This window comes from Macaca nemestrina, chromosome 9, assembly GCF_043159975.1.
Source record: "Macaca nemestrina isolate mMacNem1 chromosome 9, mMacNem.hap1, whole genome shotgun sequence".
Taxonomy (NCBI): domain Eukaryota; kingdom Metazoa; phylum Chordata; class Mammalia; order Primates; family Cercopithecidae; genus Macaca; species Macaca nemestrina.
The window spans coordinates 117,396,638-117,416,587 of record NC_092133.1 but is presented as its reverse complement, the minus strand read 5'-3'; the positions used below and the strand labels follow the sequence as shown (position 1 = coordinate 117,416,587).

Below are 19,950 nucleotides of genomic sequence, written 5' to 3'. Positions count from 1 at the left end.
CTGCACTCCAGCCTAGGCAACAGAGCAAGACCCTGTCACACACACACACAAAACAACCCCAAAATTAGATTCATCATGTGCCTGCAAAACAGCTTATTTCTCAGTCTACATTCATTTCACTTAATCCAATTCTGATCTCAAATGTGCCCTGCTGTAACTATCTGTCTCTCAGTGGGGTCCCCTCATTGACACTGTGTTGAGATATGCCCTGTGGACCTTCAAAGAATTGTGGATTAACCAACTTGGTGTCTTCAGACTCTTGGGTTGCATGAAATGGGACTCAACTCCAGCTAAGCAAAAGAGAAGAGTTTATTATAAAGAAACAGGTGGCCGGGGTGCTGGCTTATACCTGTAATCCCAGCGCTTTGGGAGGCCAAGGTGGGTGGATCACCTGAGGTCAGGAGTTCAAGACCAGCCTGGCCAACATGGTGAAACGCCATCTCCACTAAAAATTAAAAAAAAAAAAATTAGCTGGGCATGGTAGCAGGCACCTGTAATCCCAGCTACTAGGAAGACTGAAACAAGAGAATCGCTTGAATCCAGGAAGCAAAGGTTGCAGTGAGCTGAGATCACGCCACTGCACCCCAGCCTGGCCGACAGAGTAAGAATCCGTCTCAAAATAATAATAATAATAATAATAATAATAAAGATACAGGCATAGCTTTTAATCTAGAAAAGTTTCTGGGCTCCAGGATGGAATAAGAAAAGGGAAAGATTATTGGGAAAGAAAGAAGCTAGCACTTTTTTTGTTCTCTTTGTTTTCTGTCTCTGCCACCAGAATGCCCTGTCTCTGAAGGCTAAACAAGGACTTTGTTTATTATCTGTTTTCTCTTTTTGTGAATTGGTTTCTCCACCTCTATAATCCTAGCACCTAAAACAAGTGCCTGGCATGCAAGTGAGTTTAGATGGAGCAAGTTCACCAAACACATTCTCACATAAATGTGCAGAAACAGTAGCAACTTTGAAACCTTTATCTTAGTAGCCTTCTCCAGTTGCTGAAATTTACTGGCTGCCTCATGGTTCTGTCCTCAGCTCGTCGTCAAGGTGCACATGGACGACAACAGCACAAAGTCACTGATGGTGGATGAGCGGCAGCTAGCCCGAGATGTTCTGGACAACCTTTTCGAGAAAACTCATTGTGACTGCAATGTAGACTGGTGTCTTTATGAAATCTACCCGGAACTACAAATTGGTAAGTCCCATCCGCAGCAATGGGCTGTACTCCAAAAACCTTGTGGGTTTGCTGTATTACGGGCCTGGGTTTATTCTCTTTTTTTCTCTTTAATTTTACATAGAAAATAGACACGGGGTCTCACTATGCTGCCCAGGCTGATCTCAAACTCCTGCGCTCAAGCAATCCTCCCACCTGGGCCTCCCAAAGTGCTGGGATTACAAGCGTGAGCCACCATGCCTGGCCTGGTTCTTCCTTGAGAAGACTTTGGTTCAAGGCTTTCACTTCCCTTATATGAGATTTAGTGCTCAACTCTTGATTTTGTTGTAGTGAAGAGAGTTGGATTCTAGCAGGTGGTGGCCAGACCTTGGGGGATATAAGCATTATTACTGCTGCTTCTCTAGTGGTTCCATTTGGGAAAGAAAGCGACTGGATGATACTGACTAAGATACTGCATGGTTAATAAGCTGAGCAGGTGGCAGAAGAGCCTGGGTATCTGTCGGCTAATGCCTCTTTAGTGGTTGCTTCCTTAACCGACCATAACCCTGCCACAGTCTCCCACCAGTGCTCATTTCCCCCTCCTCCCTCCCCACTTGCTTAATCTCTGACACTTTGTCTTGTGGAAGAGGCTCAGCCTCAGAGTGCAAAGAACAATTGGTAGAAATTGGTGGAATTTTTCAAAAGCGGAAAAAAGGTTAACTGAAGATATACTGTTACTTCTCATTCTAGATAGTGGTGGTGGTGGTGTTGAGACAGGGTCTTGCTCCATTACCAAGGCTACAGTGCAATGACGCAGTCATGGGTCACTGTAGCCTCAGCTCCCAGGCTCAAGCGATCCTCCTGCCTCCGCATCCCGAGTAGCTGGGACTATAGGCACACATACCACATTTCTCATTTTTAATAATGGGACAGTCGTCCCTCAGGAGAGCTGGGTGGGACAGAATTGCCTGTGCTGGAAGCTTTAGGAGCAATTTTTTTTCTGGATAAAATGGTTTACACTAAAACAGTCCCTTGAAGTTGTCTTCAGTTCTATGTGTCAAGGGAAGAAATGAAAGCCTTTCTTTATGTTTTAATTCAAGCATTCACACGTTGCTTTTAGAATGTTAAGGAGTGATGTTTTGGAGTACACACTGTGACTCTCACAATTTCATTCAAAGTGTTCCACCAGTCATTGACTGACTGTCCACCTCATGTAGAATGTTTGCCACCATCTGGGACTATTTAAGGTAAAAAATGTCGGTATGAAAAAAGTATGTCTCCGGGTACACTGGCATATGCCTGTAGTCCGAGCTACTTGGGAGGGTGAGGCAAGAGGATTGCTTGAGCCTTGAGCCTGTGAATAGCCACTGCACTCCAGCCTGGACAACACAGTGAGACCCCATCTCTTAAACAAAATGAAAGAAAAAAGTGTGACAGCTGACCATTGTCACTGTGTTATGGGTTTTTTTTTTTTTTTTTTTTTTTTTGAGATGGAGTCTCGCTCTGTCGCCCAGGCTGGAGTGCAGTGGCCGGATCTCAGCTCACTGCAAACTCCGCCTCCCAGGTTCACGCCATTCTCCTGCCTCAGCCTCCCGAGTAGCTGGGACTACAGGCGCCCACCACCTCGCTCGGCTATTTTTTTATATTTTTTTTAGTAGAGACGGGGTTTCACTGTGTTAGCCAGGATGGTCTCGATCTCCTGACCTCGTGATCCACCCGTTTCAGCCTCCCAAAGTGCTGGGATTACAGGCTTGAGCCACCGCGCCCGGCCTGTGTTATGGGTTTTTTCATCTTATTTTTAATGGAAGATAACTTGAAGACAATGAAAGATAAACATAATAGAAATATTACAGTGTGACATCATGTGAGAATTATTAATAAGAATCCTAGGCACCTGATGAAACTCATGAAGATTAACTCAGTAATAGCTTGCTTCTCACTTGGAACCCCTGATGTCTTGGGTCTGAAAGAATACCTTTTCTTATTTCATCAGAGAGGTTTTTCGAAGACCATGAAAATGTTGTTGAAGTCTTATCAGACTGGACAAGAGACACAGAAAATAAAGTACTATTTTTGCAGAAAGAGGAGAAATATGCTGTATTTAAAAACCCCCAGGTAAGATGACCTGCATATTATTAAACCCTATAAAGTATGAAGGATTTTCTTTTTTAAGACAGAGTCTCACTCTGTCGCCCAGGCTGGAGTGCAGTGGCATGATCTTGGCTCACTACAGACTTCGCCTCCCAGATTCAAGCAATTCTCCTGCCTCAGCCTCCCCAGTAGCTGGGACTACAGGCATGCACCACCAGGCCCAGCTAACTTTTTTGTATTTTTTAGTACAGACAGGGTTTCACCATGTTGGCCAGTATGGTCTTGATCTCCTGACCTCGTGATCTGCCCGCCTCTGCCTCCAAAAGTGTTGGGATTACAGGCACGAGCTACTGCGCCCGGCCAAGGATTTGTTTTAATGTCACCTGTATACTAACCACACCATTCATTGTCTCACAAAATATTACAAATATATTATTTTCAAATAAACACAGACTCAGCTCTTAAGCTGTATGTAAGTTAACAGCCCTTTGAAGGATTCAGAAAGAGAAGAATCCATTTTGCTTTTTTTTCATTCCAAATCCAAAATGTATCTCTCTGTGGTTGTCTGATTCTCTTCTGTCCCTGTTTCTGTGTGGCTGTATTAATCTGATATATCTTCATGCACTCACTGTTGGTTCTTCCTGCTTCCTGCTTGAAAGATGCTCTTTTCTTTGTTGTTTGTATTTGGTGCTTATATTTGCCAGGAAAACTAAAAGGACCACCTGGAAAATGTGCAAGTTACTGTGATTTCGTTACAAACAATTTGTGCAAGTAAAAAGCATAAATTTATATGTGTTCTTTTTTTCATATTTGTTCTTCATATTTGAAAATGCTTCCTTCAAGTCATGTGTACAAGGATTTCCAGGCTTTTTCCCAACTGAGGCCTCGAGCAACTATAATTGTGTGAGGGTCATTACCTTCTTTTTGAAAATCAAAGAATGTTAAAGGTGAAGAAGTTCCTCTCCATTTTCCAAACACCTTTCCCTTTTACAGGTTTTTTTTAAAAAAAGTGTCATATCATTAGAGGGAGAATTAGGGCAGCTTCCTTGTGGGAAAATGTATCCTATAAATGCTGTTTTCTGGGGTCTTCCTTAGGTTGTATGGTGGCTGACTGACAACAAAGCAATTAAATAGTATTATTTGTGATAAATATTAAGCAATAAAAATACAAAGTTTTCCACCCGTAACTACCTTCAACGCCATGCTTTTTTTTTTTCTTTTGTTGTTGTTGTTAGACAAAGTCTTGCTCTGTTGCCAGGCTAGAGTGCAGTGGTGCAATCTTGGCTCACTGCAACCTCTGCCTCCTGGGTTCAAACAATTCCCCTCTCTCAGCCTCCCGAGTAGCTGGGACTACAGGCACATGACACCACCCCTGGCTAATTTTTTTTTTTTTTTTTTTTTGGTAGAGATGGGGTTTCACCATGTTGACCAGGATGGTCTCGATCTCCTGACCTCATGATCTGCCCGCCTCGGCCTCCCAAAGCGCTGGGATCACAGGCGTGAGCCACTGCACCTGGCCCAATGCCATGCTTTAACAACTGCATTAGTGAAGGTACCATCTAAGTTGCTGTAGCAAAGAGACTCTTAAATCAGTGGTTCAAACAAGCTACAAGCTTATTTCTCTCTCACACACTGGTCCAGGCACAGGTACACAGGTAGATAGACCTAGTAGAATGGCTCTGCCATTTTCAATATGCGGCTTCCATCTTTGGTTCCATGGTAGCTTTTCTGCCTCGCCATTTTCCAGTCCGTAGGAAGTGAGGGAAGAGCCGGGGAAATGCACATTCAGGCTTATGCCTCCATCCCATTGGCCAGAAGTTAGTTCCATAATGACACTGAGCTACAAGAAAAGCTGAGAAATGTAGTGTCTATCTGAACAACCATATGCACAGCTAAAACTAGAGAGTTACATTCAGGGCCACCACTTTGCATAACTCTTCCATGAGGCACCTTTCCCCTTGAATCTGTAAAAATAATGCTCAGGAGTCATGCAACATGGCTATGCTATTGTATAAGAGAAGGTATAGCTATTGTCTAACTAAGATTAGCCGTGGTGGGAGAGTCAGAGATTACCTCCATACCCCTTTAGGCTGGATCAGAGATTACCTCCACACCCCTTTAGGCTGGATTTAGAAACCAAATTGACACCAGAGAGATTAACAAGAGAAAGCATACACATTTTTATCAGTTTTACATCTACATGGGGATCTTCACAAGACTCCAAAGTCTAAAGAAGTCGCCGAGGCAAGATGCTTCTATACTTTTTTAACAAAGAACAATAAATTTGAGAAGAAATGACAGAACAAAGAGGATCTGGCTAGGGGCAGTGAAGTTTCTAGGGGAGTGTAAACCAGAAAGTCTTTGATAGGTCTCAATCAGTTTAGAAGTTTCTTTTGCCAAGGCTTAAGGACACGCCTAGAAGAAAACAAACAAACAAACAGAATCACAGAAACAGTCTGTGGTCTGTGCCCTTCTCCAAAGATGAATTTCAGGGCTTCAACATTTAAAGGGGATGCCAGGCACGGTGGCTCCCGCCTGTCATCCCAGCACTTTGGGAGGCTGAGGTGGGCGGATCACTTGAGGTCAGGAGTTCGAGACTAGCCTGACCAACATAGTGAAACCCCATCTGTACTAAAAATACAAAACTTAGCCGGGCATGGGGGTGGACGCCTGTAATCCCAGCGACTTGGGAGGCTGAGGAAGGGAGAATTGCTTAGATCCAGGAGGCAGAGGATGCAGTAAGCCGAGATAGCACCACTGGACTTCAACCTGGGTGACAGAGCAAGATCCATCTCAAAAAAAACAAAAACAAAAAAAAACGTAAAGGGGAAAAGTCAAGGAGGGGAAAGAGGGAGGGGCATGGTAATGCACATGTTGCAAGAGAAAAAGAGCAGGTAGGGAAAGAGTGAATAACTGTATTCCTCTCCCGCTCAGTAAGTTGGAACTTTACAGAAGATAAGATGAACATAGAATTGCTCCTTGTGGAGATATTTAACCTTTTATTTGTAGCTGTCTGTTTAGCAACAAAAGGGTGCAAGGCAGCGTCTTCCATGACTCAGCTTTCAGCTTACTTTATTCCTTTGGGCAGCACAAACTGGGGTCCTGCGTTTTTATATTCCTTTCACTAAAGGGCATCACCAGAAGATCTATGGGGGGAGACAAGGGTTACTTTATCTATAGTGGAAGATAAAGGTTACTTTGTTGAGTGTATTTATTCAGCTCCTTTGCAGCCCAGTTCCCAGTCTCTGGTGATAAGGGCTATTTTCTCGCCCTGAAACGCTGAGGGTTCCCCTTCAGAGGAATCCTGATGGCTTGCTGCCTGCAGGAAGAGAAGGTCGGCTCACCCTTTCTGGGACCCCAATTTCTCCAATGTTTTCAACTAGAAGTAATCAGTGCACCAATCTAGCATTTTGGGGGATGGCATGTCTTTCAGTCCTTCAGTGGGCATCTGCAGTTTGCCATGGTAACTAATGAATTAGTGCACATATCATAATGGTACACTCTGAATTTTTACAAAGTGAACCACCCACATGAAGATAACAGCATTCAGGGAGGTGCAGCAGCCTTCCTCATGGCCCTTCCAGTCCTTACTCCCCGTTACAAAGGTCGTCATGATTCTAGCCTCTGTCTCCTTAGCATTTCCTCTTTTTTTTTTTTTTGGAGGCGGAGTCTCGCTCTGTCGCCCAGGCTGGAGTACGGTGGCCGGATCTCAGCTCACTGTAAGCTCCGCCTCCCGGGTTTACGCCATTCTCCTGCCTCAGCCTCCCGAGTAACTGGGACTACAGGCGTCTGCCACCTCACCTGGCTAGTTTTTTTTTTGTATTTTTTTTTTAGTAGAGACGGGGTTTCACCCTGTTAGCCAGGATGGTCTCGATCTCCTGACCTCGTGATCCGCCCGTCTCGGCCTCCCAAAGTGCTGGGATTACAGGCTTGAGCCACCGCGCCCGGCCATCCTCTTTTTGAACTTTATATATGAAATGGAATTATATCACAGTACTTTTTTCTTTTTGAAACAGGGTCTTGCTCTGTTGCCCAGCCAGATCTTGCAGCGGCGCGATCGTGGCCCACTGCAACCCCGCCTTGCAGGCTGAAGTGAGCCTCCCGCCTCAGCCACCGGCATAGCTGGCAACACAGGCGCAGGCCACCACACCCGGCCAAGTTTTGTTTTTGTTTTTTTTAAGAGACAGGCTCTCACCATGTTGCCTAGGTTGGTTTTATTTTGCTTTGCTTTGACTCAACTCTCATTCATGCTACTGCCCACAGCACTAGCTTATTCTTTTTCACCGTTAGTATTCCATTGTGTGACTATACCAAAACCTATTTATCCATTGTCTTGTTGATGGATATTTGATTTGTTTCTAGGGTGGGGCTTTAACCAGTAATGCTGTTGGGAGCATTCTTGTACAGTACATGTCTTTTGTTGGACATGTGTAGACATTTCTCTTGCATATATACCTACGGTGCAATTGCTGGACCACAGGTTGTGCATATGTTTAGTTTTATTTTTTTATTTTATTTCATTTTTGAGATTGAGTCTCGCTCTGTCAGCCAGGCTGGAGTACAGTGGTGCAATCTCGGCTCACTGCAACTTCTGCCTCCCGGGTTCAAATGATTCTCCTGTCTCAGTCTCCTGCGCAGCTGGGATCGCAGGCCCCCACCACCACGCCTGGCTAGTTTTTGTATTTTTAGTAGAGACGGGGTTTCACCATGTTGGCCAGACTGGTCTTGAGCTGCACTTCAGCCTGCCTCAGCCTCCCAAAATGCTGGGATTACAGGCATGAGCCACCGCACCCAACCTTTTTTTTTTTTTAATTAGAGTCCTTCTGTCACCCAGGCTGGAGTGCAGTGGCACAATCTCAGCTCACTGCAACATCTGCCTCCCTGGCTCAAGTGATTCTTGTGTCTCAGCCTCCCAAGAAGCTGGGAGGCACTCACCACCACACTTCACTACTTTTTGTATTTTTAGTATAGACGGGGTTTCACCATGTTAGCCAGGCTGGGTAATATGTTTAGTTTTAGTAGATACTGCCAAGCAGCTTCCACACAGATTCTATGATTCAGCCTCCCATTAGTATTGTATGAGAATTCCTGTTGTTCCACATCCTTGACAGCCTTTGGTGTTGCCATTAGTTTTTTAATTTAGCCATTCCAGGGGTTTGTAGTGGCATCTTCTGTGGTTTTAAGTTGAATTTTCCTGATGCCAGCGATTGTAGCATCTTGTCAAATGTTTCTTATCCATTTGAATACCCATTTTTGTGAAGTGCCTGCTCAAATCCTTTGCCATGATTCCCAGTCTCACCCTAGACTAAGCATCAACAAATGCCCTGAGGGGAAGTGTGGCTTTCTAGAGACCTGAACACCTCTTTATGGTTCATTTCTGTCTTGGATCTTGACCCCTTGAGTCCTAATTGCTTCAATAGCTCTCCAATGCCTTCACACAGATTTTTTTTAAATCCAGCATTTCTAACTTTTTGTCTACTGCAAGCTACTTGTATTGGGCCATTCTCACACTGCTATAAAGAAATACCTGAGACTAGGTAATTTATAAAGAAAAGAGGTTTATTTGGGAGGGTGAGGCAGGTGGATCACCTAAGATCAGGAGTTGGAGACCAGCCTGGCCAACGTGATGAAACCCTGTCTCTACTAAAAATACAAAACTTAGATGGACGTGGTGAGGGTAGGGGGGCATCTGTAATCCCAGCTACTAGGGAGGCTGAGGCAGGATAATCACTTGAACCCAGGAGACAGAGGTTGCAGTGAGCCAAGATCGTGCCACTGCACTCCAGCCTGGGCAACAAGAGCAAAACTCCCTCTCAAAAAGAAAAAAAGAAAAGAGGTTTAATGGGCTCATGGTTCTACAAGCTGTACAGGAAGCATGGTGGCATCTGCTTCTGGGAAGGCCTCAGGAAACTTTCAGTCATGGCAGAGGGTGAAGGGGAAGGACAGTGAGCACCTCACATGGCTAGGGCAGGAGGAAGAGAGAGAGAGGGCATGCAACATGCTTTTAAATAACCAGATCTCCTGAGAACTCTGTCATGAGATAGCACTAAGGACATGGTGCTAAACTGTTAGAAATTGCCCCATGATCCAGTCATCTCCCACCAGGCCCCACTTCCAACACTGGGGATTACAATTCGAGATGAGATTTGGGCCAGGCTATGAACCCAAACCATTACTATTCTACCATAGCGGGAAGCAGAAATTCTCCTGATGAATTATTTTGCATAAGAATATGTTCTTAAAAGCCAACTTTTATACATTCTCCTAATCTACAATCAAATGTAAAGACCAAAATTGAAGTGGAGGCATTTTTGAAATGGCCAATTTTAAGTAAATGTATTTCCATTTTCTCAGTGTTTGGTTGAATCCATCTTCTGGCCAGTGCCCTGCGTACATAGTGGCTTCTGCCTGCTGACCTTAGAGTGAGAGAAGTAGGCTGTGATCATTCTCATCGATGTCATGACTCCTAAAAGGGAGGCTTTGTAATTTTGAAGTACCTAAAGCATTCTTGTCGAAGCTCTGTACTAATACCCTTTGATAGTTTGTTTAAGGCTGGGCACAGTGGCTCACACCTGTAATTCCAACACTTTGGGAGGACAAGGCAAGGGAATTGCTTAAGCACAAGATTTCAAGACCAGCCTGGGCAACATGGTTGTTATAAAAGTGAGCTCAGCTTGCTCTTGCCATCTTTTTCATGCCTGCTTACTTGCTTTCTGCTTTTCCACCGTGTTATGACACAGTCTGAAAGCCCTCCCTAGAAGCTTCCACCATGTCCTTGGACTTTCCAACCTCCAGAACCATGAACCAAATAAACTTATTTTCCTTGTAAATTACCCACTGTCTGGTATTCTGCTATAGCAAGAGAAATAGACTAAGACAGATTAATACTTGCAGCTTAATTAAGAAAGAGCTTACCTGACCCAGAGTGTCAGTTCTTCTGGAAAATTATCAAACTGTACAAAACTCTTTAAAACTTCATTCTTAAAGTCCCAATACTGAAGTCTTCAATACTTAACAGAAGTCTTTTACAAATTATTTGTCTTTGGGGATAGTGCCTGGGAGAGGCAAGAAAGTGAATGCAGAGGGAGGCTTTGAGCTCCATTTTCAGAAGCAACAGTAAGTAAGAATTTGGAGACATTAGTGATATGCTTGTGCAGGCATAATTACTAGGCATCCATTTCCAAAGGTGACTGGAAAAGTGGCTTCACGCACCCGGGTTTCAAATGTCACCTGCTGTGTGATCTTGGTATGCTCTTTGACAACACTTCAATTCACTTCTCAGTTTGTCAAATGGTTGATGCTGCTGTACTTCCTACCTCACAAAATCAAATCCAGCATGAAAACCACTTGTTACATTGTGGAGTTATGCATAAAAGTAAAGTGGTTTGATCCCAACTGAAATTCAGCAGTCATCTGCAGTAAAGTTCTATGTAATAGATTATCTAAAATGAATATAGAGAAACCAAACTCTGCAAATTTGTGAACAGAAAGATGCTTAATTAGGAATTCCAAAAGGATAACTTGTCTACATTTGGGGAGGCAATAGCAGATCACCCCATTTTTAAATGAAAGAAAATAGAGTTAACTCCTAATGAATTCTCCTGATGGTTGCCGTTATGCACTGTTCCATTTGAAAGTAACTTACCAGCTTTTTGGAACGGTCACTGTTTTAGCTTCACTCCCAAGAGGTAAGAGCCAAGTATGAGTCTAACTATTGAGATTTGGTGAGGGTGCAAGACCATCACTGGTTTTCCAGAGGCACTGCTGAAATCTGAGTGCACAAATACTGTTAGCTCCTGCCGTCAACTGTCAGTGGTGATCCTTGGGTATAAAAACAGATACTGCTCTAATTAGAATTTTTTCAGAGTGATTACTGAAAGGATCCCGAGGCATCTCATTGGAATGAAAGATAGGAAGTACAGTCAGACCTCCCAGGGACTGGTGTAGGGGTTGGAGCATTGCTGGGATCATGATGGCAAGCATCTTGGCCCCAGCCCTCCCTTGGGTGTCCATCTCTCTCTGTCACTCTCTGTCCCTGTGCACAGCTGTGTCATTCTTCTCCCCTTTGGTGGACTCCTTTCCTCAACTTACTCATCTGTTCCCACATAGCCCCTATAGCCAACCTCAGATGATGGCTGCCTCTATAAATGGATCTCAAACTTTGTGCTTGCATAACCCTAGAAGAAGTTTGAAAATCCATGTGCCACCTCACACATTTGTTTGCTGACATCTAAATTTTTTCATCACAAGTTTATTTATTAATTTTTTTTTTTTTTTGAGATGGAGTCTTGCTCTGTCGCCCAGGCTAGAGTGCAGTGGTGTGATCACGACTCACTGCAACCTCCGCCTCCCAGGTTCAAGCGATTCTCCTCCCTCAGCCTCCCAAGTAGCTGGGACTACAGGCATGTGCCACCATGCCCAGCTAATTTTTGTATTTTTAGTAGAAATGGGGTTTCACCATGTTGGCCAGGCTGGTCTTGAACTCCTGACCTCACGTGATCTGCCCACCTTGGTCTCCCAAAGTGCTGAGATTACAGGCATGAGTCACTGCACCAGGCTTACAAGTTTAAATAGATACAAAGAATTCCATGTCCAACATATTTTAAATGTTGACAGTTTTAAAAAACTATTCAATGGAATCTAAATACAGTTCCATGGCAATCTGATTCTCACCATCATCTTTTTAAGAAGCACATGAATAAGCTTTTTTTTTAATAGACTTTATTTTTAGAACAGTTAGATTCACAGTCAAATTGGACAGAAATAGAGTGTCTATATATCCCCTGCCTTCGCACACATGCAGCTCCCCCCACTATCAACACCAGCATGGCACATTTGTCACAGTTGATGAATCTACGTTGACACATTATTATCACCCAAAGTCCAAAATTGACATTAATGTTCACTTTTGGTGATGTACAATAAGCTTTTTTCAACATTTGGGACATTTTATATTGTTCCTTTTTTCCCCCCTTTGAACTGTTTCCATTTCATTTTCTCCCCAAAGATTTATCCTATTGTAATATATTGATATGCTTAAAAGTCTTTTATTATTCTCTGTCCCATACTCCTCTTCAACTAATTATGTTTATAAATTGATGGGTGAGCTTTTCTTTTCTGTCACCATAGGAAACTTAAGGGTTAAAAAATTACAGTTGACCGAAACAACATAGAAACCTTTTTTTAATTATAAATGTTGATACTAAGTAAACATGAAAAGTAAAAATGGGAGGCCAGGCACAGTGGCTCATGCCTATAACCCCAGCACTTTGGGCGGCCAAGGCAGGTGGATCACCTGAGGTCAGGAGTTCAAGATCAGCCTGGCTAACATGGTGAAATCCTGTCTCTACTAATAATACAAAAAAATTAGCTGGGCATGGTGGCACACACCTGTAATCCCAGCTACTCAGGAGGCTGAGGCAGGAGAATCACTTGAACCTGGGAGGTGGAGGTTGCAGTGAGCCAACACTGTGCTGTTACACTCCAGCCGGGGTAACGAGAGTGAAACTCTATCTCCAAAAAAAAAAAGAAAGAAAGAAAGAAAAAATGGGGAGAAGGGACATCTCTTAATGTTAGAAACAGATGGAGCCATTTTCCCCCTGGTTAATTCCAGGATCAAAGGATGAAGTTCCTTATCAATTATATTCCAGTTTTTCATTTTTACAGATGTTAAGTACTTTGTATACTGAGAGACTTTGTTCATATAAATAAGTAGATGGGAACAGAAGAATTCCATTCAATTCTTTGAACTCCTTCCAAGGTACTAGCCAAAAGCCACAGGAGGATCAGTGATGATTCTTTTCATCCATCAGCTGACCAGATAATTAGGTACCTTCTATTATGTTGAAAGCAAAGAATTAGAATCCGCATGACTTCCAAAAGCATTTGTGATGAGTCGTCTTCTTTCTCTGCGCTGGTGTTTCAAGTTGTCCTTTTGTTTAGGGCCTTTGAGCCTTACCCTGGGGCAGTAAGATTCTGTGTGGGTGCAGGTGCAATTTTCCTTTCTAACATGTGAAAAGGCAATTGTGAAAGGGGCCGTCCATTCTCAGGCAGGTCCACTTTAGAAAATGGTACACTTCAAGACTGAGGATGTGACAATTTACACAGCACGTTCTTGGAGGGGCTTCACGTAATTATAGGACATGGAGGGACGGGGGGACACAGCTGAAAGACCCTTGGCCAAGGCCAACTATAGTGGCTCACATCTGTAATCTCAGCATTTTGGGAGGCCAAGGTGGGAGGATCAGTTGAGGCTAGGAGTTCAAGACCAGCCTGGAAACACAGGAAACCCCATCTCTATAAAAAATCAAAATATAAATAAATTTCTCAAAAAAGGAAGACCCTGGCCTTGAATGTTGGCTCACTGTGAGTGGCTCAGGCTCCCCCATGGTTAACTGTCCTCTGCTTTACAAAGCCATTGTGCCTATTATGAAATAATAATTTATGACATCATTTCTCATCTTCAATAGTCAGTAGGACCTAGGTGGGTGCCAGCACTCCGAACACAGTGCCCCCAAAATATGGCACCGTGGCATGCTGAGTACTTTAAACCGAAGGAGATTAGAAGGACCCAAGATGCCAGACAATCTCTGTGACCTTCTCCCACCCTCCTTTCTCCTTCCCCACTTATCCCCTGAAGCAGGTTATAGAAACTCAACTTCTTCTCCCCAAAGCAAGCCATGAAACCTAGAAGGATCACTCATTGACCTCCTCCCTTTGCCCCGGAAGGTCCTCCTGTGGCAAGCGTCCTGCCCCATACCTGGTTGGGGGGGAGAATGTCACGCAGAGACACAGAAACAAATCAAAACAAACAGACCTCGCTGAGCTCCCCCAGTTTATTGCCATTGGATCATGTTTCTCCACAATTAACCACTTCTTTCATCAGATTGATGATGGAAAAAAACAAAACAAAACAAAACAAATTATGCCAAAATATTTAAAGAATATTAAATAATACCAAATAAAGAAGGTTATTCTGAGCCAATATGAGTGACCGAGTCCAGATGACACAGTCTCAGGAGGTCCTGAAAAGTATGCCTATGGCAGTTGTGGCTTGCAGTTTAGTTTTGTACATTTCAGGGAGACAGGAATTGCCGATAAAATCATAAATCAATATGTGGGAGGTATGCATTGGTTCCCAAAAAGGCAGGGCATCTCAAAGCAGAGGCTTAACATGTCATAGGTGGATTTTAGGGATTCTTGAGTTATCAATTGGTTGAAAGAACTGAGCTTTGTCTAAAGACTTGAAGTCAGTAGAAAGGAATGCCTACGTGAAGATGAGAAGGTCTGCTGTCTATCATGTGATACTGTACCGGAATCAGGTTGGAAAGTAAGCTCCACTCTACAGAGTTAATTAAAAACACATTTCATGAGATTTTGTGGTTTGTAGGGTATGACTCCCCTGGCCCCTTAGAAAGGATTTGGGCAAGATTGCATATAATCTATGCATTTATTTTTCTTTCTTTTTTCTTTTTTTTTAAAAAAAACAAAAGGAAAGAAAAAAGGGAATCTTGGCAAGAGAAAAAACGTCAGGCACAGTGGCTCACACCTGTAATCCCCGCACTTCGGGAGGTAGGAGGATCACTTGAGCCCAGGAGTGTGAGACCAGACTGGGCAACATGTGAGACTTCATCTCTATAAAAAAATTTAAAATTAGCTGGGCGTGGTGATGCATCCCTGTAGTCCCAGCCACTCAAGATGCTAAGGTGGGAGGATCACTTGAGCCTGGAAGGTCGAGGCTGCAGTGGGCCATGATCATGCCACTGCATTCCAGCCTGGGTGACAGAGTGAGACCTGTCTCAAAAAAAAAAAAAAAAAAAAAAAAAAGGTCAGAGTTCAGTCTTCAACTTAGCGTAAAAATACGTAGTTTGCTTCTTTGGATATTGACTTCTGAAGGCTCCTATGTCATATAAAACTTTGGTTAGATGAATTTGTGTTGCGTTCCTCTTGTTACTCTCTCTTGTTATAGGGGTGTCAGCCATGACCTCTGCAATGGATGAGGAAAAGGTAAGACTTTTTCTCCCCTACAGAGGCTCTCTTGCCCAGGAGATGTGGTCTCTTTTGGGAAAGTGGGCTGGGGCAGTAGAACAGCGTTATCCTCATAAAGGCAGTTTTACTTTAAAAGCCTACTGTACAAAAATCAGTGACTTTGCCTGTGTAGGGGAGAAAGAACCATTTTCTAACCCATTGCTAGGCTTATGGCTGAGGTCACTATTGCAAAAGACAGATTAACAACAACCAAAAGAGCACACAAATTTATTTAATGTAAGTAACATAGGAGCTTTCAGAAATGAAGATCCGAAGAAACAGGAAGAACTGGGTATTTTTGCGGACAGTCGTGCAGAAGTGTGATTGCAGGACAAAAGTGTATGATCTAATGGAAATAAACTGGGGGAACTTGGCAAGGTGGGTTCCAATTCTTCTCTGGGTCCCTGTGTCTTCAGAGATAGGGACATCCCTTTCCTCTGGGTATAGGGTGGGTGCCTGTCTCACGAGGATCCTATGACTTACTTTAGAGAAGGGTCGGAGGATTCTTTTAAGACCTGCTTCAGAGGAGAAGGACAGGAAGAGCTCAGAGGGCTCTTCTTGCTTCTTCTGTTTTCTCAAATGACAAGGTGCCATAGTTTGGGATAGTGTGTCCTAAACCCTGTCACCTGAAACCAAAATAGAGGTCTGAGAATTGAGGAAGGAGTATGAACATGGAAAATCATTCCAGTATTCACACAAGCCATTCTTACTGCTAGAAGCCTAAAGAATCTCTTTTTCAGAAAAGGAATCTGTAAAGTCAGTTCATGTAAGGTACAACCTTATAAGAGGTAAAGTCAGTTCATGTAAGGTTGTGCCTCAAGTTAAGTTCCTCAGATAAGTTCCTTATTATGCTACTTTTTATTTCTTCTAATAACTTTCTTTTGCTAACTTAAAAATAATATCTGGCCGGGTGTAGTGGCTCACGCCTGTAATCCCAGCACTTTGGGAGGCCAGGCAGGCATGTCACAAAGTCAGGAGATCAAGACCATCCTGGCCAAAGTGGTGAAACCCTGTCTTTATTAAAAATACAAAAATTAGCCATGCATGGCGGCGTGTGCCTGTAGTCCCAGCTACTCAGGAGGCTGAGGCAGGAGAATCGCTTGAACCCGGGAGGTGGAAGTTGCAGTGAGCCGAGATCGCGACATTGCACTCTAGCCTGGGTGACAGAGTGAGACTCCATCTCAAAATATTAATAATAATAATATCAATTTATTATAAAAGGAAAAGTTGGAAAATTCAGGAAAATATAAGGAAGAAAATCTAAATCACCCATAATCTCACTCTTTAACAATAATCACTATTGATATTTTAGGCAACTCTTATTCCACAGATTATTCTGTTTCTTAACTGAAATTTGATGGTGATTATACTCTACTGGTGGCTGCATGAGTGAGGAGCAGAGACAGAAACACAGCTTCTTCTGCTCAGGTGTGGAAGGGTCTCAGCCACCAGCCTGGCAGCTATTGTGGGAGAAAAGTATTAATACCTTGTGGCATCATTCTTCCATTCCCTTCCAGCCTCCCTCAGCCCACCAAGGGCAGTCTCTGACCATCCAGGACCAGGCGTGATTAGAAGGAAAGTTACATAGTAATCACCTTTATGGTCCCCAGCATGGGCTACTGTGTTAAAGGAAGGTCTACCCATGACTTCGGTGCCCTGGATCTTCTCACCACCCAGTGTGGATATGTGCGATTAGTCAGTGTATTGAGGCATGAAAGGCAACCTTAGAAGCCAGGCATGGTAGCTCACACCTGTAATCTCAACATTTTGGGAGGCAGAGCAGGAGGATCACTTGGACCCAGGAATTCAAGACCAGCCTGGACAACATAGGGAGATCCCAGTTTTGGCAAAAAATCAAAAAATTAGCTGAGTGTGATGGCATGCACCTGTGTTCCCAGCTACTCAGGAGGCTGAAGTGGGAGGATCATTTGCGCCCAGGAGTTCAAGGCTGCAGTGAACTATGATCCACTGCCCTCCAGCCTGGGCAACAGAGCAAGACCTTGTCTCAAAAAAAAAAAAAAAAAAACAAAAACTACCTCAGAATCCCACTGGTTTGCAGAAACAGACATTTCCTCTCTCCTGGATCTGCAGGTCGCCTGTCTTTAGCTCCAGAGTATAACTTAGACTTAGATTTAGGTAGTTCCATGTCTTTTTTTTTTTTTTTTTTTTTTTTAAGACGGAGTTTTGCTCCTGTGGCCCAGGCTAGAGTGCAATGGCACCATCTCAGCTCACTGCAACTTCTGCCTCCTGGGTTCAAGCCATTCTCCTGCCTCAGCCTGCCAAGTAGCTGAGATTACAGGCATGCGCCACCAGGCCCAGCTAATTTTGTCTTTTTAGTAGAGACGAGGTTTCACCATTTTGGCCAGGCTGATCTCGAATTCCTGACCTCAGGTGATCCACCAGCCTTGGCCTCTCAAAGTGCTGGGATTACAGTCCTGAGCCACTGCGTCCGGCCCCATGTGTCTCTGATTGGCCCTGGACAGCACAGACCTGTGACATATTCTTCTCACAGTCAATGACAAGAGTACAGGTGAATGACAGAAACACACTCTGCACGTCAAGCCCTCTGCTCAGAATCCATGCATCGTCCCGTCTGCCACATTCTATCGGTCAAAGCAAGTCACGTGGCCAAACCTAACATAAGTGAAGCAAGGAAATAAGCTTCACCCACTCTGGGGAAAGTTACTGCCCGGTCACCTGACAGCGAGCAGAGAATTGGGAGTGATGGTCTGATCTGATCTTCACTCAGTGAGCTGCATTCACCCCACAGCTCTAGCCTGACTGGCTGCTCACTGGTCCTCCAAAGACACCTGTGTGCCTCTATGCATGCTTGTTCTCCTCCCTGGAAATCTATTCTCATTCTTTTTTCCCCCAGCTGAACATTGAACAACTTTCAAGGCCTCCTTCAAACTTTGACCCCCTCTGTAAAGCTTTTCTTGACCATCTCAGTCCATAGTTATTTTTTTCCTTCCTGAAAATCTCTAGATGGTGGCTCATTTTGAATTTTTGTAGTCTCTTATATCTTCCCCATCAATAGATAAAGAGTCATCCGTCCATCTCGCTATGCTCTATCTGTATTTATCTTCTCCATGTGATAGCAGCCTTCTTAAGAACAGGGATTTGAGGCCGGGCATGGTGGCTCACGCCTGTAATCTCAGCACTTTCGGAGCCCAAGGCACGTGAATCACTTGAACTCAGGAGTTTGAAACCAGCCTGGACAACATAGCAAGACCCCATCTCTACAAAAAAATTTAAAAATTAGCTGACCGTGGTGGCATGTGCCTGTAGCCCCAGCTACTTGTGGGGCTGAGGTGGGAGAATTGCTTGAACCTGGGAGGCGGAGGTTGCGGTGAACTATGATCACGCCACTGCACTCCAGCCTGGGTGACAAAGTGAGATCATGTCCCTCCCCAAAAAAAGAACAGGGATGTTTTACATGTACAAAGGGCACTCGCAAATATTTCCTCATGACCTGATAACTGTTTGCCTGATTTACTCTTTATTCCAAGAAGATGTTTAAAAAGTATTTGCTGTTTCTTTCCTATCCAGCTGTTCCCAAATGTTGCACTCCCAGAAGCTGTGAGAAAAGACAGCAAGCTGTGACCAAGAGTCTCATTTCCTATTTTAAAGTTCCTTTATTATTCGACTCAGGTTTACCCAGTTTCCATTTGCAGGATATAATGACTAAATGTTGAGTTCTGCTCACTACTTCTCCAGAGCAGCCCGCATTGAGTGGGCGCCCACACCACAGGCGGAAGTTCTGATCCGAAAGCAATCAGTCTTATTATTCTAAGAATTATTCTTATTCTAAGGACTGCCCTCCTCTAGCACAGATTTACTTTGTGTTTTTTGCTGTTTCTTTAAAATAAAAAACAAAAATAGTGTAGCATGGTCACTTAGAAGGATATTCTGGAGCTGAAAAAGTCAGAAGTATGTCAGAGAAAGTTCTCAGAGAAAGGTACAGCTACGTATCCTGCCTCTTTAGGGCACCCTGGTGAAATGCGGCCCTTCACGGTTTAGACAGGTTCTTCCCTGCAGAGAGTGACAAATGTTCTGTCTTTCCCAGATGATGACAAACACTTGCTCTGGAGTCTTTTTTTTTTCTTTTCTTTTCTTTTTTTTTTTTTTTTCTGAGACCGAGTCTTGCTTTAACACCCAGGCTGGAGTGCAGTGGCACAATCTCAGCTCACTGCAACCTCCACCTCCCAGGCTCAAGTGATTCTCCTTCCTCAGCCTCCCTAGTAGTTGGGATTACAGGCGCCCACCACCAAACCCAAATAATTGTATTTTTAGTAGAGACAGGGTTTCGCCATGTTAGCCAGGCTGGTCTCGAACTCCTGACCTCAGGTGATCCACTCACCTCGGCCACCCAAGGTACTGGGATTACAGGCCTGGGATTACAGGCGTGAGCCACCGCCCCCGGGCTTGGAGTCTTCACTATGCTCTCTGTTCACGCTTCCAATTCATCATACATGATTCAAATATCTGGCCTTCCTAAGCCAAGGTTTGCTTTCTAGCAGCACCCTGAAATCACTCTTGTATGAATGGGCAAACTCGTGTTGGATCACGTTTTTTGTTATTGTGGAAAAGTATATGTAACACAGGACTTATCATCTTAACCATTTTCAAGTGTACCTTTCTGTGGTACTAAGTACATTCACATTGTTGTGCTAGATTCTCCC

At 43.8% G+C, this 19,950-nt stretch overlaps 1 protein-coding gene across 3 annotated transcripts in view; it reads left to right on the top strand.

Annotated features, from left to right (window-relative positions):
* LOC105480006 (amyloid beta A4 precursor protein-binding family B member 1-interacting protein) overlaps window positions 1–19,950 on the top strand; it is a 129,413-nt gene that overhangs the window by 72,556 nt on the left and 36,907 nt on the right. For all 3 annotated transcript variants that reach the window (XM_071070343.1, XM_024792260.2, XM_071070344.1), the window contains 2 exons: window positions 1,033–1,192; window positions 3,144–3,265. In XM_071070343.1, the coding sequence (XP_070926444.1) occupies window positions 1,033–1,192; window positions 3,144–3,265 (282 nt within the window). The remainder of the gene's footprint in view (window positions 1–1,032; window positions 1,193–3,143; window positions 3,266–19,950) is intronic.